The sequence below is a fragment of the Barbatula barbatula genome (genome assembly GCF_947034865.1).
Source record: "Barbatula barbatula genome assembly, chromosome: 2".
Lineage (NCBI taxonomy): Eukaryota > Metazoa > Chordata > Actinopteri > Cypriniformes > Nemacheilidae > Barbatula > Barbatula barbatula.
In genome coordinates this window covers 2784676-2812407 of record NC_136767.1, presented here as the reverse complement: position 1 = coordinate 2812407, position 27732 = coordinate 2784676, and the positions used below count along the sequence as shown (strand labels likewise).

The window sequence follows — 27732 nt, the reverse complement described above, 5'->3', positions numbered from 1 at the left end:
ACCAAGCTACTGAGATTGAAAGGCCATAAGTCTATTTCACGCTTTTCGGAGTCCATTGTTAACACGTCAAATATAATATAATGAAATATTTACTAACATAATGTCACTTGCTAACTGCATCTGCTGGAACATGTTCACCACCTTGCTTATGTCAGATTCAATGTGGTGCTGCTTCTTTACACGGTGAGGTAAAATAAACACAGAATCAGTGAAGTACGCATACTTGAAAGCTTGTTTCTAGCTGTCATGTCTCCTTAAGTGCCCATTCAATTTTAGGAAAACCTCTCATTTGGACACGGTGTGCTCTCCTGTGTCCTCTTTAGAGACGTTATGCATGTGTCAGCTTAATGATTAAAACCCACAGGAATAGAAACAGACAATAGGGCCTATTGTCAGAATAAAGTGATGGCTTTTTAGGACTTAAGTCGAAATAAAAATAAACAAGTGTCACTTGTGATATGAAGGTTAGTCTCACAGTCAGGCATTTGTTTCTTAATGATTCAATTATTAATGCATATATGGCATAAATGTGAAAAACAACAGTGTAACGACATTATGCTCGGAATCACAAAAAAAGATGCTTAAACCAACTGAGGTTTGGGATTTGTTTTTAAATATGGATAAATAGAGTACCCTGATATTTTGTGGTGAAACTGATCTTTCATGTATCGGATAATATTGTAATATTACTGTATATTGTATGTTGTATTTGATCATATTTTTTATTCTAATGTATTTTTTCACGATTTTGGATTTATTAAACTACTATTTGCCTAGTTGTTTTAGTTTTTCTTTGTAGTTTCATCATTATTTTGACTTATAACGTGTCTACAGCGGACGCGACCGTCGTGACACGACAAAAGACATCAGAAACGCATTAGAATATATTATCATTTAAAATATTGTCCACACCGGATGCGGCACGACGCGACTCATTAGGAAAAAGCTGGTTGTCATGTGCCTGTCGCAGCCTTTATTTCAAAATTTTTATTGTAATTTTAATTTTATTTGCATTTCTAGCAAGTTAGAAAGTTGTAATGTGCTTTTGTCATTTTATTATATATTTGTTTGTTTATTGCTATTTCGTTTGTTTAGTTGTTATTTATTGGCAGTTAATAATTGTAATGCCTCAATCTAAGCTTATTTTGGTTAAGTTTTGTTTTGTTAAATAATATATATTTAGGCCTGTGTTTTTAATATTTTATATTAAACATTTTATAGTTTTAGTTAAGTGTAACAGGTCAACATGACAGAAAAGATGTTATGTCATCTTAAATTCTGCAAAGAAAACAAGTCCATATTCACTTTTTAGCAATACAACAGCTATATATGTGTGTGTGTGTGTGTGTGTGTGTGTGTATATATATTTTTATGTGATAACCTTGGCTTTTATCAGAGTTTTGTGTCTTGTCATGCTGTCAGTCTTTCACACTGCTGTTGGATGACTTTATTTCACTTATGACGTTTGATTTCATTGAAATACAACAGCACCTGTTACATGTGTTATAATGGTCGTGATGTCAACCTGTCAGAATTCCTTACCGGTTACAAATCGAATAGAAGTTTCTTAAAAGAACGCAGCCAAGCATCTGGCCCTGAGAGCTGACAGGCATACATTTAAAGCCCATTTAGATTTTTTCAAAAGAGCCCAGAAAGATTTTTGTGGACCTTTTAGCTCTCCAACAGGCTTTTAGGAATTTGTTACATGTGCTCAGAGAGATCACACACTCAGGGGTCCGATTTAACCAGTATCCATATCTCTGCCTCTTCGTGTTTGATTTAGTTAGCACATCTGGCTTTAGGAAGTGTTCACATAAGTATTTGATCCTGCCTGCATGCTCTCAAAACAGTAGCAGGCACGGGTGCTTCACACATTTCAGCTTATCAGCAGGAGGACACACACGGCTTTACCAGGCGTGAGTCAAGCTGTTGATTTATGGGTAATATAAATGCAGCATGTCGTTTAAAGGTCCGCTTTAATGGAGAGCAGGTAATGCAGACAGCAGGACCTTCTGAATTACCAGTATTGGAGATCAGTATTTTGGATGCCGTTGTGCAGGTGTACTCACTGATCTTCTTAAAGGGATGGTCCACCTAACATAAAAGTTATTCGTTATTTATATGTTGTTTAAAACCTGCATATGACAACAATATATTTTAAGAAATGTCTCAGTGGTTTTGTGTTCACATAATGGAAGTCAACGTGGGGTCATGTTGTTTGGTTACCAACGTTCTTCGAAATACGTTCTTTCTTCTTGAAGAAAGTCATACTTGGAATGACATGAGGGTGAGTAAATGATCAAATTTCTTTTTGATGTGAACCATGAAAACTTCATTGGTCCCATAATACCACGCTGGCCAACTAGCTTCGCCACTATTAACCAGCATAAACAAGCCTGCTATAGCATTAATATTCATTTTGATAATCTGCAGAAAGGCAGTTCAACAAACATCATTTCCAGTTTAAGAATGATGTGATTAATGTTCATTTACATTATGATTTTCTTATCTGTACAATTGGACATGCATGAGAGTTCTTTGCTAGTGCTCTCATTGCTAGTGCTGCAGATATGCACCATACTTATTTGTATACTTACGAACATTGCCGTTGACTGGCAAGACAGAATCATATCTGAAAAGAAATTTTAATTGTTAAAGTTACAGTATTTCTTTTTATTATTTACATTATATGAATTTGCTGAAATGATTTCCCATTCAAATTAACATTTACATATGTCACAAATACAGTCAACTGAGAGGTGGCTAAAATATACCAAGTAATTTTACTAGGTTTTAAATAAAGCCAATTACTATTTCTCACCATGTTCTTTGTATTGTTATTTACAAGCCGCACGCTGTGATCCAGGCAGAATATCTCTGGACGAAAAAACAGGGTTGCCTGTTAAGGTTTCATTCAATTACGTCAAACAAGAACATCTTATTACATTAATGAGATAGAAAATGGCTCAGCTGGATGCAGACTGCGAAACATAAATGCGTGAAATACATTTTCACTGTTTCATCAATGCGTTTAGTACAGGAAAGCTTTATAGCCTATCTGCAGTAACGCCCCTAAGGCCTCGCTTTCTTTATTAGTTTATGATGAGACAATCTCCCCAGGTCCTCTATGAATTCTTTGGTCCAACTTCATTATGCGGAGACGTTAATACAGGAAATGGTTTGCAGTTTTGATATTATTCTCTTTTAGTGTTTGAGAGACGAAGTGAAATTTATTGGTGGGCTTATAATTTATAACAGAAACAATTTATGTATTGTTATCAGTGATAATAACAACGGGGTTCAATATATTTGTGTTGTTTATATCAATTGTATATAAAAAAAATTATAAATATAAACTATTTTATTTCCTTTTCTTATGTGCTTACAATGTCTCACTTGTCAAGTGTTGTCAAGCATATACATTTATGCAACATTTAAAAGAAAATAATTTTCATATATTTAAGTCACCTGATTCATACTATAACCCCCACCAAAATACGTCATCTCCCGTTTACATTCTGCTTCATCCGTATTTAGTTTCCACAAAGTAAATAAAACTCACAAGACCAATGACCAATAATTATTCATGCTGTTAAAGTATGCATCATAAAATATTTTCCCTTAGTCTCCATGGAGATCGGCGGAAGACAAATGGGAGCACGTGTTGGAATGGGCAGTGTATGCAAATGCAAGGCAGCCTTTGATGATGAATTAGGCAGCGTCATTGCTCATGCTGATTCAAGGCAATGCGCACGCGGAACAGAGCGAAGAGGTTCGGATATCAATACGCTCCTAACAAACAAATGGGTTGTGGAACTCGTTTTTCACATTCATGTGTTAACAAACCCCTCAAATCCAAAACAACTGAACTGGGCTGAAGTTCTTCCCACTCCCTCTATTTGATCTGCTGCTTTCTTGACATACTCCAGTCGTTGCGCATCGCTCCGTCGCAGGGGTGGAAACGCTACTTTGCATCGCAAAGCAATGTATTTTCTCGATGCGTAGAGAGCGCCCAAGTCATCCATTCCTATAGTGCGCCGTCTGGGGACCATAAGTCAATTACTCAGTTTAAATTGTCAAAGCTTGTTCATTCGTAGAGAACAAAGGAAGGCGCTCGCACGCGGGACTACCAAAGAAGCCCGCATGTTTGATTAATGACTGATCTTTTATTAATACTATTTTCCCTCTCCAAATAGAGCTTGCAGTGGGGAGAAAAGAATCTTGTCGGAGCATGAAAACCAAAAACAGGCCCTGAGGAGTGCTTGAGGTTGCAGAGCTGAGGCTTGTCAGCACCTTGTCCCGCTCGAATCCCTTTTTGTCCTCATGTTGGATGGAAGGGGAACCAAGCTGTTTGTTTTGAAAACACGTAAGCTCCACCCAACCATCCGCTGTGGATTTGCCGTGCTTTGACAGCGGCGCCCACACTTCTGTGTTTCTCCCCCGTACAGACGAAGAAACGAGGAAAGGTTTGCATGAAAGGTCAAAGCTACATTTCAGGCCAAATGAATGATCCACTGTGAGTTCTTCTCTTTTACTCATGTTGAAAGTCACTCTTTCCAAGTTTGTAACTGTATAGGGAGAGCGCACAGATTGGACTATTGTGAGGATGACAGTGGACCCTGTTTGGGGCCACTTAAGATTTTATTCATGCTGTTCTGAGCATAAGATACAACTCAACGTTTTCCAAAAGAATTCATCGGGACCAAGTGCAACCTAAAGGCTTTTCGGCCGGAATCCATTAGCGGCGCATTATATATAGCGTTTCGACTTGGATTTTTAGTGTCCATATTCAGTGAAGCTCAATGTTTCCGCCGTGTTCCCCCGAGAGACTGTCACATGCTTTTGAAAAACGGCATGTGTGGAAGTCAGAGACTCGCATTAAAGCGTTGGGCCGCAACGCTCGCTGTCTATCGGACAAAACGAATTTGATTGTGTCACTGTGGTTAGCAGCTCTCTCTCTCGTCCGAGGTCAGATCCGTGTGAGCGTAAGCAAAGGGGACGGGGAGAAATATGTTGAGTCGTTGCCTCTGAGATTACGAGCCTGACAGCGATTTTTGTCTCCCGAATGTCCATTGAGCTTTTTATTAAGCCACTTACAATGATTGCATTGAAATCCTGCGCTGCCCGGACAAGTAAATCTTTGCTGCATAATCTTTTGTGCTCAAGTTAAGTGCTATCTCCTTGGGTCTTTTTCTTGTTCAATCGAGACGTGATAAATGTTCCCCGTGATCTTCTTTAGGGATCAGACGGTTCGTTTTCTCTTCATGTTGTTTTGTGAAATTGTATCAAGCTCGTGTAACTAACATCTTAATGACTGTTCGATGTGCTGGATTGCTCAGGTTGGCAGTTTGCGCTGTAATGCTGTCAGTTTGGGATGTTTGGTTTTCAATCAGGATACTTATTGCTTCAAAATAGACATTCATGTTAAGCATCAAGTCACAAGCATTATTTGTCGAGCGTAAGGGTAGTGTTACCATGGAACCGTGGTCCATTGTGTCATTGAGTGCCCCGTTGCTTTTATTAAATACGATTAACCATATATTTATACCGTATTTATAAATCATAACAATTGATAGCAGTAGACTTTTTGGTCACTTTATAAACTGTAAGATTCACATGTGCGTGTGATTTCACATCCGATCAGAATTCAGTCGGAACTCTCTGCATGTTGTATAATATTATTTAAGCTTTATGCACCGTAATATAATGTCGGGTTATCTTGTATTATATTTCACACTGTTCATTCCCATCATACCTGGGAAGTAAGGTGTATGAGAATTCATTGTAGGCTACATCGGTCACATGGGTTAACCATCTAATACGTTTAAATATCACCACGTAAATCTGCTCTGCTTGTCTTGAATGTTCACTCTCGCTGATACCACAAACAAGACACAGACACAATCAATAGGAAAACGCATGAGACCACCTGGCTGTTTCTGTTGTCGTACCAGCTCATGCATAGTTAATAAGTCAAGCACTACAGTTTATGATTGGTTGCCTAACAACGGAATATTTGAGCGCCACACTGTTTTACACTATAGACGTTTGGCGGTTGGATGTGTAATAATTGTGGTGGCAAAGGTAACGCAAGCTGTGTATTTTTATGCACATTTTTCAGATGCCGGATGGAATCCCCAAGATGCAAATCAAATCTTCAAAATGTGCTCTTGAGGTGGATGCATTCTTTGACATGAAGAGATCTGCATAAATTACAATGAAAGCACATTTTCTCAATCAAATGCGCATCTGATCGCAAGCAAACTTGAAGTCTGTTACTAAAATCATTACTTCGTGTCACAACATTCAAAATCATAAAACACAATAAGAAGTGAGTGGGATTTGCTAGTCCAGTAGAATTTATAGGAAATTTTCACCCAAACATACTGTCATCACTTGCTCACCTTATACATTTCTTTATTCGGTTTAACACAATAAAAGATACATGGAAGAATGTCAGTAACCAAACAGATCTCATCCCCAAATTACTCCATGGTATTTATTTTCTCTATTATGACAGTAGATAGTGGACGTTACTGACATTCTTCCAAATATCTTCCTTTGTGTTATACAGGTTTGGAACAACTTGAGGGTGAGTAAATGATGACTGAATCTTCATGTTTGGGTGAACTATCCCTTTAACAATATTACATATTTGAAGGGACACACAGAAATCAAACTTCGTTTATGATGTACCCTTAAGTCTTTCTTCTGCAGAATACAGTAGATATTTTGAAGAATGTTGGTAAACAAACAGCATTGGACCTCCATTGTATGGAAACAAAACCACTGAGACGTTCCTTCGCAGGTTTTGAACCACATCAAGGTGAATAAATAAAAAAATATATATTTTAGGGTGAACTGTCCCTTTAAGTGTGATGTACTGACAGTGAATTGCCCCAGTGCTGTTATATTAAACTTGAGTATTCTTGAAACGCAGCTTGTGTGAGATTAGAGTACTGGAACTAACTGTTGTATAATTTGTAACACTGTTTCCATACTGTTGAAATGGAAGGAAAACAGACAGAAATCCATAGAGATGGCGCTCAGTAATATTGAATATTGCTGTTCATCCATCACTGCTTGCTGAAGGGCAGCATATTGATGGGATCTGTCATTATTACCATTTCATCTTCATGCAGACACAAGCTCAATGGACGGCATTGACAGAAAGACAGAGCTGCTGAAAAGGGACAAACACATTTATGCTTTGATCAGACTCACCTGTTCATGCTTTTATGTTATTTAAAAAGTAGTCCTGTGCAATATTATACACTTTCAAAATGGTGGAAAAGTAGACCGCTTAAAATCTGCTCGAAAAAGTTTATAAACTACAGATGCAACAGTTAGATCAACAAAGTCTGCTGCTCAAGACTGCTTTTCACTTTCCCAGTCTCTCACTTTCACCCATTATGACAGAGAAACAAGTAAATGCCTTTGTCTGGAATACAAGTTCCTGCCCCGTTTCCAAACGGCAGAGATCGATAGGCAATTTGATGGATGGTACGAAGAAAGGAAGATCCAACTGCGAGAGCCCATAGTTCAATCCAAGAAGACGTGTGTGTGCAAATCAGACGTAACAACAACCTAAGGCAGGAAGGCACGTGAGAAGGCAGAATATTGCCGTCTGCCGCCCGGAGGTTATTTGTGTTGCCGCGCACATGACAGCATACAGGGCTTGTTAACACATCTATAAACTGGCATTGGTTTTCACCAGAGGCGTCGAATCAAGCAGCATACATCTTCATTTAATAGGGCAATCTGCAACAGCTACGAATATAGTGTGAGAGGTTAGAGGGAATACGGCCATTTATGACGTTAGCTCTGGAGTACTCGATTCTGATAATGCTGAAATACAATAAACATAACTCAAAAGTGTCACTGTAAACATCAATAACAGCTTTAACTTGGCAAATAACCATGGTATAAGTGGGATAATCCACGGCTTGTCGTCCATTAAAGGATTTCAATGCACTTCACAAAGGCAACCCTCCGCTTTGTCTCCCTTAATGCACGACTGGCCTTGGATTATCCCTTACATGGTGTCTACACCGGACGCGACAGGCACGGCCGAGTCGCATCCAGTGTAGACAAAGTATTTTGTCGTATCACGCCGATCGCGTCCGGTGTAGACTCAGTGTTACTTGTCATTTTGATAATCAAAGACAAATGTATCAATGAACATTTTCAAAATAAACGAAGAAAATGATTTTATCAACGGGATTGTGAAAAAATGGGCATTACATGCGAGAAAGGAGACAGATGGCTGGATGCACAACCCACGCAAAGAAAACTCTGTAAGTAACCTGCAATTTTATGTTTTAAACAGAGATGGCGATAAAGAGGCGAAAGTTACTGCTATAAGAAAGAAAATAAAGTCATTTTGATATATTCAGCACACATCTGTGTTGTGGGGAAGCCCTGTTGAAAAGTCCCTGAAGTTGCTTGTTGTAATAAAGTGCCCACAAAAAAAGCACATAGCGTAGCAACTTTCTCTAAGTACTAATAGCTGTTTTAAAAAATGATACGATGTAAATGAATCAGCAACCCGAGACATCCGTAACCCCCGAGCTGTATTTCTCACAACTCACAATTAATTACGTGTCATCTCATCCAACTTTGAGACACAGTACATTCTGTATTCATTAGCTCAGGATGATGAAGTGGCCAGTAAGAAAACAACCCGTATTCCAACGACGACTGAGAAATGTACAATCAGCCCGAAAACTGTGTGATCGGCCAGTCGGGTGAGTGACGTCTCAACATCTCCACATGAAACCCGACGGGCTGATTGATGACACTGAGCTCATGGGGTAGATAGGCCACAGTTTGGTTCGACTTGGGTCCATGCTCGGTCACACTTTAAAACTTGTTCTTCTTCCGTATCTTCAAATCACATGAACGGATGAATGAATTTTCAGACATAACGGCAGTAATGTTGATCTATGTCTGTTTTGGTTACCCGCTCAAGACAGTGACAGGAAATGATACATAAAAATCGGTAACATCGTAAAACCCATGAAGGGAAATGAAAGTGGAAAAATATGAGAAGGGAGAGATACATTTATTTTAAAGTTTTTCATTCCCTCACAAAACTAAAGTTCTTGCAAACATTTGCATTTCCCCAAATATTTTGTGCTCTCTCGCAAACTTTTATGTTTCTCCTGGAATATTTTGCACGCTCTTACAAACATTTGTGTTTCTCTAGAGTTCTACTGCAAACTTCCAATGACAATATTTTGAATCCTCTCACAAACATTTGCTTCGTAGGAAGAATGTGTTAATATTAACACATTGTTAGTGTAGTGCTATTTAACACATCATGTGCGGTTTAAACACATTTGGTGTAAAATAAATGAAAGGGACAACACAATGCAAAGTTTTCTTGAGGCAAAAACAAAACTTTTTGGTACATTTTGGATGCAAAAATCTTTGAAATCTGTCCCCCCCTTTGCAGAAATGTTCAACCAATACGACACTTACGATATCTATTATTGTGTTTTCAAAATGTATTTCAGATAATCCCACCCCTGGTACATTTTCACAAAGGAAACCGTTCCTTGTACCTATTGGTCAGTCTTAGTGGGTGATGGCTAGAAAAGGCTGCAATGTGGACCAGAATTAAACAAATGGTCAGAAATCTGGCTTTTAAAACTAGTTCATGGAACTAGGGTATATGTTGAATGTCACGTGACTGACTTGTTGCATCCGCTTGTTGGTAAAAGTATATTTAATATATAACAGTAGCCTATTAACAATAAGCGATCTGTGGATTATTAAAGTAATGAGCTAACATAGCTATAGCTGTTTCCGTTTTTTAGGCGTTTTGTGCTATTTTTACAATCAAATGTCTGTGAAAAGAAAAACACTTTTATATATCAATCTGTGTTTGCGATGGGCATTTATTTGCATCATCTTTGCTTGCTAATTTAAAGGCATTTTGAGAAAAACGTCTCTTTAAGTAATGAAAGCATACAAAAAGGTTTAAACCGGATGCGATGAGACCTGTTTTCCGGTTTCTGCGTGTGACGTTCTATGAACACGCTTATCCTCTGCAAAGTTGCGCGAGGGCTGGAGCCTCCTTGCAAAGAGAAAACTAGTTTTAAAAATGACAGTAGAGCACCTGGAAACAAAATAAATGTCACTCTTTGACACTCTTACAGTGATGCCATAGAAGAACCATTGTTGGCTCCACAAAGAACCATTTAGCCAAAGGTTCTTTAAAGAACCGTCTCTTTCTTACCTTTTTATCATCTGAAGACCCTTTATTCGCCACAAAGAACCGTTGGTAAAACATAAAGGTTCTTCGGATGTTAAAGTTCCTTTATGGAATTATTTTCACGAAAAATGGTATCTTGTGGCATCAAAAATAAAGAACCTATAGTTTTAGCCTGTTTATGCTGATTTCAGATCTCAAGAAATCGCTTCAAGATCACAGAAGAGCCTTTTGTTTCTTGCAGAAACTTCAGCGAAAAGCCCATATTAGGAGAAGATGAGCCTTTGGGCATGCAGCAGGACACTCTTCAGTGGAGCAAATTCATCACTGCACCCCTCTCTCCTCGTTTTAATTACACACAACAAACAGCATAGATGTTTCCTAATAAGATGGAGTCAGAGTGGGTCTCATTATCAGTTATGGGAAAAAAGGAGATGGAGAACGTGGGAGAGCTTTCACAAGCAAAAGAGAACATTGTGTTCGAAGTGCTTTGGAGTACAAAAAACATCAAGTACAGAGAACATAGTATATTTCAAGTATGTAGCCATGATAGACGTTTTTAGATTTTTTCATGTAGTCCATTTGTGCTTTGGCTAAGTAATAATCTCCATGAAGCCTTGGTTTACAGTGATTTTATAACAGCCGAGGGGTGTTGATAAGCACGATGCGAAGCAGACTTATAAAATCACTGTAAACCAAGGCTTTCACGAGCCATATTGCTTTAATAAAATGGTTCTTCCGCATAAAATTTTAGGTTCCATAAAATAAAACACAGAAAACAAAATGTACACAGTGACACAGTGATACTCATGTAATGCGCTGCATCCCAATTCGCCTACCATGTCCTTAAAGTATGTACTGTTTGTGTTATGGAAAAGTATATACATTTTAGCGGGTAGGAGAACCGGGACATACTAACGCAAAACAGAAGTGACTGCTGTTGCCTGGACGATAGCGTGATTGTTAACCGTCAAAATCATCAAAAGACATTTATTATTTATTTATTCACTATTTAATGTTAAACGTATACTTACTTTTATTAATTTAGAAAAGCACATTTTTTGCAGTGTAGTGTCACTTAACTCCACCCTCTCTCGGTGAGTTGTGGGTAATGTCACCCGTTTGAGGGGCTAACGGATCTACACGTCGAATTTTCACCGGAAACAGTACACTATCCGGGTATCCAGGACATACTAATTCTGTTTTAAAATACTATTAAGGACAGATAGTATGCGAATTGGATCGAAGCAATGCATTCAGCTGTTTGTTTGTTTTTTACATTTACATTATAAAAGAGATAGAAGTCAGAACTGATAGGTGAGGTGCTGACGGAAGAGTTGTGTTTTCAGCCGATCCTTAAAGAGATTAAGATTTACAATGGCTCAACCAATCAGAATAAAAGACCAGAAAAAAACATTTTATAATACAGGTTAGATTTATGTTTTTCTATCTTTGCATTGTTTGTATTTGCTAAAAAAACTGACGTTATACTTCAGATACTTTAGTCATTCACGTTTTTGTCGACTGGCAATAACATCGTTTCTCAATACTTTTTCTTTCAGCAGATCCGTTGCTTTATTATTTTTCCATCAAATGTCACATTTCTGTGTCTACTTAAAGTCCCTGTGAACGAGGCGTTTTTACTTCCGTATTTTGACACGTTTTCGAGTGAAACGGAATTTCGAATGAGCAAAGAAGTGGGCGTGGCTTTGGTCTTTCTCTGCGGTTTGACTGGATGTATAACAACAGCCGTTGCATTTTGAAATGTAACTGGCAGCAGACAGTTCAAGGGGAGGAGTTAACGGATGCTCCGCCCGGGTCGAAAAACATAAGTCATTTAACAGGACAGAAATGCATTTCTAGCTGATTATGAGGCCGCACGGATTTAAGAAAGAGAATGAGCCACATTGACAAACTATTTACAATTAACAATGCAATATTTCATTTCAAAAGAAGCATTGTAATTTTTTATTTCATACTAAACGATTAACACAAAATTATGGATAGTGTATTAAAATGACACAGAGATAAAATTCCATAATACAAAAATGTTTGAGAGGGCTTGTGATAATTGAATGATATCACACATTTTTTCATGGAGTTTTACTGTTTTGTTTTACAAAACTAAAGAATATTCACGTATTTAAAAGTTAAATAAATTGCAAATGTAGAAGTTTGTTGAAAAAAACATTGAAATGCACAAAATAAATGAACGGTATTATTCTGGCACTCCAGCTTCCAGAATATTACCGTTTTACAGGCATGTTTTAAAATCAATGTAAAGCAACTGTTCAAATACTTTCTTATCACATCGAAGTGCACAGTCTTAGTAGCCTAGTATGCAGTGTGCAATGTTCGTAGATTAAACGCAGTGTCAAAGCTTTGCTGCTCAGTAGAAAAGAACTCAACATGATCCTCAAGGTTTCATTTCTGTGGCTCGTTCTTTGATAAACTCGACATGACTAAGTGTGTGAAACATCAGAATTATTCTTCCGTTTATCTTATATGAGCTTCAATTGGTTTGTATTTCACACCGTACCCACTTAAACATGATTCGGTATTCTTCTTGTCAAAGTCAAGTCTGCTGGTGTTGTGCTGCAGGTGCTCATCAGTGACTTCAATAGCACAGCACTGAATTTAAAACGCTTTAAAGGATTCATGACCTCAAGAAGTTGCGCTATACATATGTTAGTGTGTTTGAACTTTTCTAATACGAAACATTCATTTGTGACTGTTCTAGACCACTGTTATGTTTGTGTGTGTTATAAAATTGAATCTCAGGATGCAAGTCTGTGTGGTACCTACTGTGATGCAGTCGAACGGCGCAACGCTGTCCTCTGCTGGAAGATAACGGCATGCATGTTATATTATGTAAACCAACTGGAAGATTTTGATATTATCTTCTAGCACTAATGTGAGATTTGAGGAAAGAATTGAGAATTATCTCCCAGAAATGATGCGTCTTATAAAACAAGACCACGTCCACATAGCGAAAGGGCAATAATAAATAACTGGAGGAGAATATTTTAGGGAATTACATCTGCAGTGCCTTTTATGAATCGACATTTTTATGTAATTGTTTTATAGTCGACTGATATCTTCAGTAAAAATCTTCAAATTGAGCGTAGATGAGATGTTTATTGGTGAAGGAATCTCCTCGGTCAAGGTCACAATAGAACCAGAAAGAATAAGATGACAAAGCCTAGTATGTAGTCTATTTAAAATTTTGTCTAAATAAAGTCATTACCTACTTTTTGACAACAGGAATCTTTGCGATTTATAGTTTTCTACAATTAAATATTTTAAATGAAAAACATATTAAATGGTTTAATTTCCTTTAAGGACATTATGCAACAAAGAAATCGATTACAAGTTAAAGGGCCGATAAGTTCACCAATTCATAGCTACGGTCTCATTTACGAGTCAGAAGACAGAAACAGTGAAGCGTTGCATTATATGGAGTTTGTTAATGTTTATTGCTGATTAGAAGTTGAATATATATTTCTATATACAGTTGCATACATTGTAAAACTCATATGTCCCGTATTGTGGAATGAGATGTATGAATGTCTCCAGCCTCGCAGTGAATAATGGAGCTCAATGTCACTGCTGATTGTCACTGTGGCATCTAAAACTGTAACTCAATAAGAATGCTGTGGAATCGCACTTCTACACCTCATTTCAAGAGCTTGAACTGTGATTTAACCAATGAAAAAGAATGAACACAGCATTACGTTACAACTCCATAGTGTTGGCGAATGTTCCAAGAATATTTTCATTTTAAATATAGATCAAATTCATTCACCATGTGGGTTATAAAGAAAAACACAAATGAATCATTGCAATAAAAAACCAACTAGGTGGATGTAACCGAATCCAAAGAAATCGTAAATCTTCTGTGATTATTTAAACAAACAATAGCAGCAAGTGAAATCTATCGCACCTGTAAAACAATATGAATTCAAAATGCAGATTCTGTAAAAGTGCCTTTCATTTCTGAATCAGTACGTTTTACTAGTACTAGATTTATGATTTGCATTGATGTGCAATAAAAACTCTATTCCTCTATAAGCAACTGCATTGTAATGTGCCAGATCCCCAGCAATAGTATCAAGTCCACCGTCACTGTTGCTGTCATTTATTAAATCAGGAAGGACATGTATCCTGGAGTGAATCGTGTGTTGAGATGCACATGACAGAAGAGACGTCACCCTCGGGACTCGGCCGTCCTCAACGCTCTACACCACCCACACGAGCCTTTATCTGCGGAACACAGACACGGCACGACCTCTTCCAAAACCACAAGCCAGCTGCAGCTGCCTCTCCGTATGGCGCAGGTTAAAATGACCACAAAGCCCGTGACCCCAAGTGTGCGTTAACACTCCAGACTCAACCGTACTGTGAGAAATGAATGAGGGATGTGTCATGACTGCATTCATTCCCCACACGACAGACACCCGAACCTCCGCTGAACGGCATAACTCTCGTTTCCCTTTGAATCAAGTTTGGTGACGGTCGAAGTATGTCACATCCCCGAACCTTGAGCTCCTTGACTGTCTCGTTTGAGGCAAGCCTCTGTCACGCCTTGCGAAGCCAGTTCAGAGAGCACATTGTCCAGGTAGTTGGGATCGGGATAGCCGTGGCCGGAGACGTTGGACATCATCTCCGTCTTGTGGTGGATCTCGTTCCATATCACGGTGTCCGGTTCCCCGGTGGTGCTGGAGGTGCCCACGGTGAAGATGAGGCGCCGCGTCCACGCCACTTTCAGCAGCTCCAGCACCTGGAGACAGTTACCATGGAGATGATTTAAAGTAAACACGGATTGATATACCGGGCGAGAGCAATGTGCCAAGATCGACAACAAAACGCATCAAATTCTGAGCATGACCAGGGTCATGATCCAACATATACTGCATTTCTGCTGTTATTGCACTGCAGTGTGAGAAGTTTCGTGGTGTTAAAACCCACACAGACCCACAGGCTGAATGCTCGAGGGTTGAACAAAGCCAGAAATGTTACATGTTGATAAAAGAACACACGTATGTATTATGTTTACCACAGAAAACGGCATTTAAAAGTTTCCATTTTTCTATTCAAGAGTTAAAATAATAAACAAAAGACTACTGAATTCATGCGAGTTGTAAAGCTGTCGAAACTGTTCTTTTGTCCTTCTGTTGAAATTGCCCTTCTGTAACCACAACCGTTAAAATCGAAATTAGACATTATGTCACAAGCGCTGCCGATAAAGTTGACCTTACACTGAACCGGAAACATTCATTTTTTGGTTCAAATAAATACAAGGTTGAGTGAAGAATGTCTACAAATTTCAGTTTAAAGTTCTGAAGGAGATGCTATTTGTTTACAGCGAAATGAAGCGTGTTCATGTTACGTCGATGCGGACGCACAGAAATGAGCTCCAACTGAAAGATACTGTATGACCAGGAGTAGTAAGGTGGTGGTGATGTATCTAAAAATCTCTAAAAACAATTACTCATGTATGACTTCAGCGGAAGACAAAGCTTTCAAATCGTGTTGGTTCTTGAATGTCTCGTGACTGTTATCGTACGCTATTTCATAACCAGACGCGAAAGAACCAATGACATTTCAAGTTAAAATTCAGTGAAATTGTGCTTTTTTCAATTTTGCTAAATAAGCTTAAAATATTAATATTGCTGTTTTGCTTCAGATGATTAACTCACAGGAGTCATTTGGATTACTCTTATAATGGATCCATGTGCTTTTTGTTTGTTTTTTAGACATAGTGACTATAGCTTTCTTCAGTTAAACACCTCTGGGATGGCATGAGGGTGAGTCAACTGTAAGATATGTCTTTATTTATGACACTCTTTTCTTTCATTCACGAATCTGACTGATCTGCTTCTCGATCTGCTCGCAGCGGTAAACTGGAGGCGACGATTATCACAGAATTCCTCACACAAAAACCTATAACACTTAAGAAAGTCATATTGACGACTTTTATGAAACCAACACGCCGCTTTTACGTTTTATTTCACGCTTGAACGCTTTAGTCTCTATTCGTTGTAATTGCACTCAAATTTTCAACATGTCTTTTGTGTCCTGCAAAAGAAATACGGCCGTACGGGTTGGTAACAATGTGAGGGTTGGTAAACGACGACAGCATAGCTGTTTTAGGGTGAACTATTCCTGTAAACTGTGAAAGTGGCCAGCGAATCAATAGTGTGACAAATGAACACTGCATGAATCTGTTCCATATTTATACCTTTCTGCCTTTGTCGTTGTTGGGAAGGAAACAGAATCGAGGGAATCCTCTGCATGTGTATGGCTGTCCGGGGTTTGGATGCCCAGGACCCTGCAAAAAAAAAACAGACTGCATTATTATGATACTAGTGCTCAGAGACAACGACAATACAACTCACACCAAGAGTCAGTAATGCGTCATAAGACACTGCTTTGATTTACAGCCACCCAGCACACATCAAAGTGATGTCAGACTGCTGGATGAATGCGTCGGAAGAATAGATGCTTGTTCATTTATTTGGGGATTACACGAGATACAGTACGTATAAAACTGTACAGCATTGCTTTAAGTCGAACCTGTAGTCCGGGTGGGATATTGTAGATGATTTGTATAGTGCCGCAGTCCGGGTGTCCGGGCAAAGACTGAGGTATACTGTAGATTTCCATCTTGCCCTTCGGTTGGGTGCCGGTCTTCTCACCGTAGATAGTCTTGCACGAGGGGCACTGCAAACTTCCGTCCTACAGTGCGACAACACGCAATAAGATGACTAAAATTTGAAAGCATGAAAGAGCAACTGGAGAAGTCCCCCAACCTTTTTAAATCCCAAACCCACCCAACAGGTTTAATCTCAAAAACCGCATTTTAAAATGGAAATACGGGGAAAACAAAGTTTTTTTTATCTTCAACGTACAAGTTAAATATTGCATAAATATAAAACATTCGGGGATCAAAATACTTTCTGATTTCTTTGCAATAAAAGATCAAAAGGAGAAACAACGCAGGCTTATTTTTACAGCATTCTTTGCTTATATTTTTCATTACTTCGTCCATGTCTTTTTGTTATGATCAGCATCTACAATGCTTAAAGTACCCCAAAGTACAAACATCCATATACAATAACAAGAAAAGTGTCATTTGACTAGCTCCCTATACTTTTTCAAGTGTTACAGAGGTATGACGCACCTTGGTACCGTTGTTGTACATGGCCAGCATGCAGAGCATGTGAAAGGTGTGAGCACACTTCATAAACTTTCCCACCGTGTTGGCCTGAAGAGACTGAGAACACTCGACAGGGATCTCATAACCAGACGGACAGGACAAGCGCTCCATACAAATAATACAGTCCTGAAATCACAAAGCCTCACGTCAGACGTCCCGGAAGGCGACAATGCGAAGCGTACCCACGTAACCGTGGAGGACGCTTATGAAAAACATGTCCGGGTCACATTTCAACAATTTGAATATATTTTGCATGAAGAAAACATAGGTTTTTGTTACATGAACGCATCTGACAGTTACACCCATAAAACAGAAGATCTCATTTCTTGCTTTTGACGTGGGGGTGAAATGTGACACGCAAGTATCGATGGAGTCTGTAAACATACCTCATCCGGGACAACAAGCACATTCTCCATATATTTCTTAATGACTTCTTCTGGTTTCTGAGACGGAGCTGAAGACACACACAAAACACACCGTACCCTACATAAACTTGTGTAACACCATTTAAGATTCAGACAAATTGTGCAAATTCAAATGAACTTTCGTTTACAATATTCACACTCTTCGATTTATATTTACACAAAACATTCTGGAAGTATTCACTATTTTTGCAATACAAAATAATATATATAAGAAGATACAAACTGTATATAAGAAGAGTGTAGAAGAGTAAAAGTGTGTTTACTTCCCAGTGGAGGTTTCTACAGTATATTTGGTTGCCGTGGTTTCCAGATGATCTAATAAATGATGGTAATGTGTTTTTCTAGGAAGCTGCTGGACATGCGGTGTCATCCCCCTCCCACTGTATTTCCAGGGATCGACAATCAATTATCTAATGTAATAAATCTTCAGATGTCCTGGTGTGATTTAATGAGTGTGTTTACACGCCTGATCCTTCAATGATTATACTTAATAAGCTGACGCCATACGAGGTCATGTGTAATCGCTTTAGAGGTTTTCTGTCATCGGGAAATGATTATAAAAGGTTACATTGGCACACCTTCATATCTGCTTGGTTTCTTACCTGAATTCACTTTGCACTTAAATGCCACAACAGTCTCTGATAGTATATTTAATGCATCCGTTACATTTTGATGCCATGATGTCATCCAGATGTTATAGCTCTGCATTACGGTGATTTATGATAGTTGGGGTGGTGATGGGACTGGACCGCCAATTCCTGCAGGTTGTTTTTATTCGGCGAAAACGAAAGGCTTTTGTTCAATTTTAAAGTTAGGTTGGAGTTATTTAAAAATGATATAAAAAATGTATAATGCATTATATAATCTGTGAAATGTGCGATTTAGGTATAATAGTGGCATTTTGAGTTTCTGAATTAGAGATGGGCTTGTTGGGCTGGTTTGGGGCTAATTTTGATTGGCAATAGGGCTAGTTGTCACGCAGACCTGGCAACCCCGGACAGGACACCCCCCCACTATTCCATTTAATGTTGTTTTAAATAAAACATTTAGGGGCTTATTGTTTTTATAAAATGCGTTTATATTGCAAGGTTAACAACAATAAATAACAATATTCTATTATTTTGGCTACAAAACAAGTTCACTAGCCTTACTGGCAACACTTGGCACATTAATGCTGCCTTTATCTGCTATTGAAATATGAGATTCTGATTCATGTATTACAACAACACTGCCGGTCATTACGGGTTTCTTGTTATTTTGAAAAACATTTGATCTGAAAGTGTATGCTTAAATGTCTGAATTTAGTTTAGTAGACAAAATATTATATAAAAGCATCTCAGGGTGAGACCTCAAGAAGCTGCTCGATAAAATGACAACAAAATATATTTTTTTACAACATAATTCCCATAGTTCCCTTCGTTATATTTTGTAATTTTGATGAATTCATTGTTATTTAAAAATATGGTAAAATATGATCACATAAATGAGTAAGTGTCAAATATATTTTGACCGCTAGTGTATTATTCACATTATTATACAGTCATCCAATCAGAGTTAAGAGTTAAAGCTACAATCTGTAACTTTTGCGCCTCTATCGCTTATCTCAGTTTTTCAAATTAAATTATAAATTGTTATTAATATAAGCTTTTTATTGTAAATCGAGGTAGGATGAGGAGACAGTTTTGACTGTTTCTGTATTTGCCCCCAAAACGTTACGGATTGCAGCTTTACGTTGTTATTACTATTAGGTGATGCTCGTCCGGGTTTATTTTACATATAAACACACTCACTGTTAAAATCTTAAGTGTTAGTGTTTTTAAAGCTGTCGTACAGCACTGCTTGAAAACAGAAATGTGTTTAGAATGCTTTTAGTAGGCTGATATTAAGCAGTAGAGTAAGATTGCTTGCGAGTATCAGTCTGAACCTAAGATCTGCCTTTACCAGTAAGCCGAATATAAAAAAGAAAAAAAAAAACGGGTAATGTAGGGTTAGAGTAACAAAAACAGACCAGGGATCAGATGTTATTCCATAACCGCCAACAGCCCATCACCCCCCCCCCCCCCCACAGGCAGGTAAGCAGCCAGGTATCAAGCTATAAACCTAAATCATCATCATCATCATCATCTGTGCATTCATTACAGTGACCAGGAAGAGGAGCGGTGAACATGATGACACAAACAGAAACCTGATGACTGAATTAAGCCATGGACAGCAACATATTCAAACCACTTTCCAAACATTTCATCAAATGAAACAGCAAAGCAACAAAAAAGCGAGCAGCAGTGATGGTTGCAGGCCAGCAGAGGGCGTATGTTCGCAGTGCTTAACTACCTGTCCTGGACTGCCTCTTTGCCCTCTTAACGGAGCTGGGCTGAGCTTTGGTGGGATTGCTGGAGCCACGCTGGGAGAAGGGGGCTGTCATGAAGCGAACTCCCAGTCCTGCGGCTGACATCAAAATGGAAGCCATGCCTGGAACGGCCGTGTGGAGACATGCGGGAGGAGGGGGGGTGGAGGAAAGGGAGAGAAATGAGCCAAGAGTGGAGAGGCCAACCACACGTGGAGCATGCTCTGATGAGGTCAAGAGAAGTTAAGGGGTCCTACTCACTTCTGCATCAGCTGCAGAGGAAACAGTGTCAGTGACAAAACACATCCGTCTATTGATGTTAACTCTGTTTACCTGCGGCTGACACCTGTCTCAGGTGATCCGATCGCGAGTGCGCCACATATATATGTAAATGAGATGCAATAAAATGAGACCGCTCGAAACTCATTTGGAGATGGACAGAGATGTGTGTCTATCAGCATTAAGTCTGGTTTACTTCGCATCTTTTGCTGGCCAAGAACAAACCACTTCTACCTGAAGAGACAGTCTGACGGACCAACCAATCAAAATATGTTTAATAGGCTTAAACATTGTAAACCTGAAATCCGGGCGACAGTTTTTGCCACTTTTGTGTGCAATATCCATCAGACAATAAATAAACGGATTAAGGGAGCCTCACAGATGTGTCGTCTGAAACTGTAAACTGGTCAGACAGTATTGAAAGATTGATAGACATTATTCACAAAATCACAAAACCAACATATTAATGCGTGCAAGGCGAATGAATGTGTGTTTCATTAAATTGCATCACAAGTGCTGTTAAATCGATTCATTAATCGCGATTAATCGATTCCCAAAAAGGCCTGTATACTACATGTGTATATATAACCTATATATATATATATATATATATAAATATAATTTACATTATGTCGGATATAAATATAAGTAGCTCCTTTTTCTTAAATATATACATGTATGTTTGTGTATGTCATATTTACACATATAAATATAAACACCACACACTATTTATTTTGGAATTATTAATCATGACTAATCGATTTGACACACTGGCATTTTAACTGGGTTTAGTACAAAAACTTTGGAAAATAAACATTAACATTCAGTAATTGAAGATATTAAATTGAGACGCTTATCTGATATGGTCTCATTTCACGCAATGCCTTCAAGTATGGTGGAAAGGGCTGTCAAAAGATTATTCGCTACTAATCGTATGCAAAAAGTTTTTTGTTCGCATAATACATGCGTGTACTGTGTATAATAATTATATATATAAATACACATACATGCATGCGTAATTTTGATATTAAATATTTATATATTACATAAATTATATAAATAGAATTATGTTTATACACATATGAAAAAAGAGATTGGTTCCAAAATGAGATTTTTTGTGCATTACAATTAATATCAATCAAACTGCAGTTGATTTGTTTTGATTTAAGCCAATCAAAACATCACAATAAAAACATGATTTTTGAAATGTATTGATGTATACAGACTTTTCGTTTTGGAACTAAACTCTTCTAATATATATCTTAAATATGTGCATGTGTCTGAATGTATATATACATTATTTTTATAATAGGACGATATTTGTCTGCGATCCAACGAATCTGGGATCCGAGGGTGCAAAGAAATCAAAATATTGAGAAAAGCACCTGTAGCAGTCCTTAGAATAGCATATTACTCACAAAAATAAAGTTTTGATGTATTTACAGTAGGAAATTTACAAAATATCTTCATGGAACATGATCTTTACTTCATATCCTAATGATATTTGGCAAAAAAAAGAAAAATCAACCATTTTAAACCATACAATGTTTTTTGGCTATAGCAAAACCGTTTCCTATGCTACTCAAGACGTGGTCCAGGGTCAGATATATTACGTAAAACATTTTTATTTTGCATAATATTAGTCGTGAATAATCGTTTGACAGCCACCACTTGTTGCCTTTGAATACTCGGTTTTCCTCTTCACAGTTTGAATCGCAGGAGTAAAGTTTCCACTGTGAATCCTACAGTTGCATCCTCTTTGCATACCCCACTTCCCTCAAAACCCAAAAGCCTCCCACCTAATGAAAACAACATTATAAATGTCACTTCTTCCCAGATCCGTCTGTCTGTTCCCCAACTGTCTCGCTTATCTCACCACTCCAGCTGTCAGCTACTAGAACAACACATATCCAACATCCCCTAGTCACAGACCATTAACTCGAAACTTGTTGAAAGGCGACTTCTTCCAACACACGCGGACTCAAAACCAACAAAATGATGACACCATAAAACCACTGGTGTCGTAAACCGATGTGTGACAAGCAGCCGACGCGGGAGAACAAAAAACAAAACCCTGCACGTCAAAGTCGGAAAGAAATATGTGTGTGACACACCGACCTTTGTTACTCGGGGAAATATGCCGTGGTTCATACTGACACTCCCAAGAAACGGTTCAGCAGCTTCTGCAGTATCGAACGCCTTTCTAAAATAAGCAATAGGTCTAGATAGACGGAGAGATTTTCTCTTGTGTGTATGGGTGACGGCTGAGTGCTGTACCTGCCAGGGCAGCGCTCATGCTGCTGGATCCGTTCAGCTGCAGAGGAACGGTAGGAACACTGTGAAAACAGAAACACAGACACTTAACGCGCTGGTTTGAAAACAGCATTCGACGCTGACCTGCAGGGCCATTGTGAGAGTCATTTTCATGTGAAGTTGTCTCGTGTCTTTCTGTTATACTGAATACAGGGCGAATATGATATGAAGTTGAGATAACGGAAACCAAGGTGCTTTCCTGTGGAAAAACCCCAGCCTTTGTCAAGCTGACCCGGTGTAACCGATGTTGCTATTGCATGCTTTGACTTTTAAACTGAGATGCAAATAACTAAGGTGCACACACATTTTGGAGAAGTTTAGTCAACACCACACAGCAAGTCTTTTAGAAAAACAATAGAACAAATGTTTTAATGGGACAGTTCATCCAAAAATGAAAACTCGGTCACCGTTTACTCACCCTTGGGTTGTCTCAAACCTGTTTACATTTCTTTGTTCCGATGAACACAGAGAACGGTATTTGGAAGAATGTTCGCAATTTTCAGTTCCTGGACATCATACTACCATAGTAGCAAAATACTATTCTATTTTTATGTTCTGTTGAAAACAAGATGAGATATTTTGAAGAATTTAGAAGAGTTCTGGGGAACCTTTGACTACCATTCAATTATTCCCACGGTGGTAGTCAAAGATGTCAAAGAACTGAAAATGACTATCATTCTTCCAAATATATTTCTTTGTGTTCATGGGAACAACGTCATTTATACAGATATGAAATCAACATTTTGATCCTATCCCTTTTAGTTCGCCCAAAATGAAAACTATTATCTGAAATCTGTCGTCTTTAGTTTTCTTTTTACTTCTCAAATTTCCTATGCTTGGTTCTTATACCACTGGCCTTAAAGAATAAGTTTACCCAAAAATAAAAATGCCCTTTACCCATTCTCATACCATCCCAGAAGTTTATGATTCCCTTTCCTAAGCTGAACAATATTTAATTAAAGGACTGGATTGATAAATGTCTTTTAAAGCAAAACAATACACAATTAAAAGAATATAAAGATATACTAATGGGATATTTGATGACATACATGTCCATACCTGTATCACGTTCTATGTTCTGTTAAACACAAAACAATATATTTAAAAGAACAACAGTTCTGGGGCACCATTGACAACCATGGTAGTTTTTTCCCTACTTTGAAGTCAAGAGTGCCCCAGAACTGTTCGATAAACATTCTTCCAAATATCTTTCTTCGTGTTCAACAGGACTTGAAACAATCTGAGGGGTCAGTAAATGATGACAGATTCATTTGTCTAAACGATCCCTTTAATCAATCAAACCGTATTGCGTTACCAAATTTTCAATAATAACTGTTGTGTTGTTTCCGTTGCTTAGAAGACGTGTTGAATTGGTTTTTGGGTTTGACCATTGAACCACTGTGACCCCTGTTTTTTGGTTTCGATTTCAGCCGAGTCGGTTTATTTAGGGGCAATCTCAGTTGCTTGCGTTGCTGCCTTTGTGCTGACGCTTAATATGAAGGGTCTAAAAAAGGTTTTTCCCGGTTCCCCATTCGATCAGAGAAGAACAATAGAGGTTCTTCCCCTTCCACGCTTTTATCCGCATGTGCTAAACCAGGCCTCTACTACTAAAGCCATATATGAATGACTGAGGGGTTCCTACAAGAGGAAAGACACAATGGCAGGAAAGAGAATCTGTAATAAAACCTCGGGACCTTTGCTGTCATTTACGTTTCTGAGGGGTTAAACGTCATCTTTCCTGATCACGACAAAGAGCCGGTGGTGTATTTTTAAACTGCTCTCTGTGGGACGATTTCCTCGCTTGTGCAAAGTAAAAGCAGCTTGAAGTATATGGCAGAACCATCGTAATGAATAAATACCACAATCTCACCTCAAGCCATTTGCATGATGTCCAAAACCCTGTGGGGGACCCGGAGCGTGTACCATAGATGTCGAGGCGTTCCACGGAGCGCTCCATACCGGATTCCCCACCGAGAGAGGCCTCCTAGGGTAGGGCGAGTAGACTGAAGAGGGGCTGCTACCAGGAAGTCTTCCGTGTTGGGTCTGTATGTTGGGCCGGTTGATCTGGCCGGCAGAGAAGGAGTGCCGCGATCGGCTCGGCATGGGTCCGGCAGCGCTGCTATTGCTCACGCACTGGTGACAGGTACAGGCCGGGCCCGAATGAATGACCGACCCTGAAGCGAAAGGGTACGCCACGCTGCCCTGCCGCCTGACCCGTCGTTTGTAACTTGACGCCTTGTTGACCTGCTCCAGAGCGGTGAGGTCCACAATGTAGTTGTAGCCATGCGAGCTCAGATCAGCTGTTCCCTGACCCGCCTGGTAGCTGTGCTCCAGTAAAATGGATGTTCGTATCTCGTACGCCGTCCATCCTCCTTCATCATTGGCCCATTCCCAGAGAACACCACTGCCCAGTGCCGATGACTGTGGGAAGAGGCTTCGGCGGACGGAGCGCATCTTTCCTAAAATAAAGAACAAATGTTGCGTGATTTGGAAAAGATCAGGTGTAAAAGAACATTTACACAGTGTTGCAACCATAACAACTGCCGTCTCCTGGTAAACAAACGTGTCTCATTCACTGAATATCCTGCGCATCCTGTAGGAATCTGATAGCTTATTTCCTGATATTTTCATCACCTCTTTCCTGTGCTTTTCCACAGAGACAGCAGGTGTTAAGAGTCATTCAGACATCACCATAAACTGTGATTCTGCACTCTCTCTAACAAAGAAAAATTCACTTCTTATACACCTGTCAAAAATGTGACCATAAACAAGAATAAGAATAAGAATTGTAATTACATTACAGTATAACACCATTACAATTACTTGAAGATTATCACTACAGTGTAATGCAATTAATATATAGCATTCAGTGGTATATGAACCATAACAAATGGACAAGCTGCAATAAATACTGTAGTAAACTACAATATTTACCAGGGTAAGGTTAAAAAATCTAGGAATTTCTACACAATTCACTATAGTATACCAAAGTTTTTTTGGGGGGAAATTTGAATGTGGAACTTATGTTTTAGGTATGAGGCGTTTTCAATTTTACATTGACTGTATTTCATTTTACTGAATGTTTCTGTTGTTTTCGTCGTATAATGTGGAAAGAACTTTCATTTTATAGAATTGTACTGTTTTCTACAGATTTTTTACAAATACGGTAAAAGAAACGTAAAATTACTTTTAAAAAATGTTTATTTACAAGATAAAACTATGAACGTTTTAATTTTACAGGAAAAAGTGTTATTTAGTGGTTTCATTTCAATTTTCCACAGATTTCTTTTATTTGAAGTAACACAATTTGACTTTATGAACAAATGAGGTCCATGGAAAATAAACCAAGGTTTAACTACGGTACAACTACCCCTCTGTGTTTGATAACCATTTATATCACCATAGCTTTCCGTGGTTGAACTATGGTTACCTTCAGTTATACCATGCATGCTCGCACGAAAAAAATACTGTAGTACACTTTAATAAACTGTGTGCTGAAATATATGATCATAACTGATTATGGGATTTTGTCAACAAGATTTTCCTTCCACAAGACTTGCACACCCTTATAAAATAAAAAGAACTGTAATGACTACACTACAATACAATGACTACACTTTACTATAGTATAAAAAAGTAACCACAATTCCTAAATGCACTGTGGTGAGGTTCAAAACCAGCGTGTAGGAACTTTACTGAAGTTTGTTTATTATAGTATAGAACTTAAACCAGCACTATGGTAAGTATATCAGTGCTTCTGTATCTGATCGATCCGATTCCACTCACCCGTGTCCTGTCTGAACTGCTGTTGGTTGGGAATGTCAATGATGTACGCGGCCAGGCTGGGGTCTGCCTGTCCCAGAGAGATGCTGCCGCTGCTCGCTGTGGATGCTCCTCTCTGTTGCTGATGCTGGAAACAGCGCTCGACATAGCAGCTCACCTGCCCGGTGTAGGGCCTCCAGAAGCCCAGATCATCCAGCCATTCCCAAACCGCAACCATGGGCTGAGCCTGTCCCGGTACTCCTGATGTGGAAGATGACGGCGTCGATGCCGTGAACGACGGTCCGTTTCTCGATCCGTTCGCTCCCGTGGAGTAACTAGAGCCCGTGGCCATGTTTATCCGTCGGAATAGTGTGATGATTTGGCCCAGCTAACACGCAGCTGCGCTTCGGTTTCCGTAGATGAATACTCAGCTAACCGGTCGTATTCTTTATTAAATCGAGTCGCATGCGCAAATCCGCCTTTTATTTAGTACGACGCGATTATTTATCCGCAGATATGACGTCGCATCATCGTCTGCTTTAGGAAGCGCAGCTTCAGCTTAGCCGCTCTTCGCCATTCAGTGGCTCAGTCAACGGCTACCGGGCTCATCAAACGATACTCGAATCATTTGTTACTACAGAATTAAAGGCGGAAGTCACAAACAGTCAGGTTGTAAATGAACACATACTGATCGACGTGCTTTTAAAGGTACGCACTGGTTTACGCCATGGTTACTTCGCCTGCTGTTTGCGAGTGTTGCGTCGCTGGTGGATTCCCATAGATACACACTGAACGCGGTGTGAAGCCGGACACGAAAACTACCATTGTTTGGATTTCAATGAAACTTTCAACGCGTAAATAAACTGGATTAGGATTCCACGCGTTAGTTTTTATTTATAAAACACGTACGTCCACGAATCGCTTAAAACGTGTATTTTAAAACCAGCGTTTGCCTGGTACGGGACGTTTATTTTGAAAGGGCTTCGAACGATGGCGTAGCGGCATAATAAAGGTCTTGTTTATACGCATGCGATGTTAACAAAACAAAAGTCCTTACTTTCTTCTACACTGCTCCCCGAACCACCGTGCCAGAATATTTCTAAACTATTTATTTTGATGAATATGCATACATTCATAAAATATATGGACATTAAAAGCACAGCATGTAGTAGGA

General features: G+C 38.9%; 1 protein-coding gene across 2 annotated transcripts; it reads right to left on the bottom strand.

Moving 5' to 3' along the window:
- Positions 1-13659: 13659 nt before the first annotated feature.
- dtx2 (deltex 2, E3 ubiquitin ligase) lies at positions 13660-27555 on the bottom strand. 2 transcript variants are annotated; one of them, XM_079451271.1, is made up of 9 exons: positions 26583-27555; positions 24667-25255; positions 22761-22819; positions 20192-20329; positions 17822-17889; positions 17400-17561; positions 16793-16954; positions 16458-16547; positions 13665-14996 (listed from the first exon to the last, which is right to left on the bottom strand). In XM_079451271.1, the coding sequence occupies exons 1-9, from the start codon at positions 26908-26910 to the stop codon at positions 14742-14744; spliced, it is 1851 nt and encodes a 616-aa protein (XP_079307397.1). In that variant the 5' UTR covers positions 26911-27555; the 3' UTR covers positions 13665-14741. The 2 variants fall into 2 exon arrangements, with proteins under 2 accessions (XP_079307398.1, XP_079307397.1); XM_079451272.1 differs by lacking the exon at positions 20192-20329 and having other exon boundaries at positions 13660-14996; positions 26583-27540.
- Between the last annotated feature and the right edge of the window lie 177 nt (positions 27556-27732).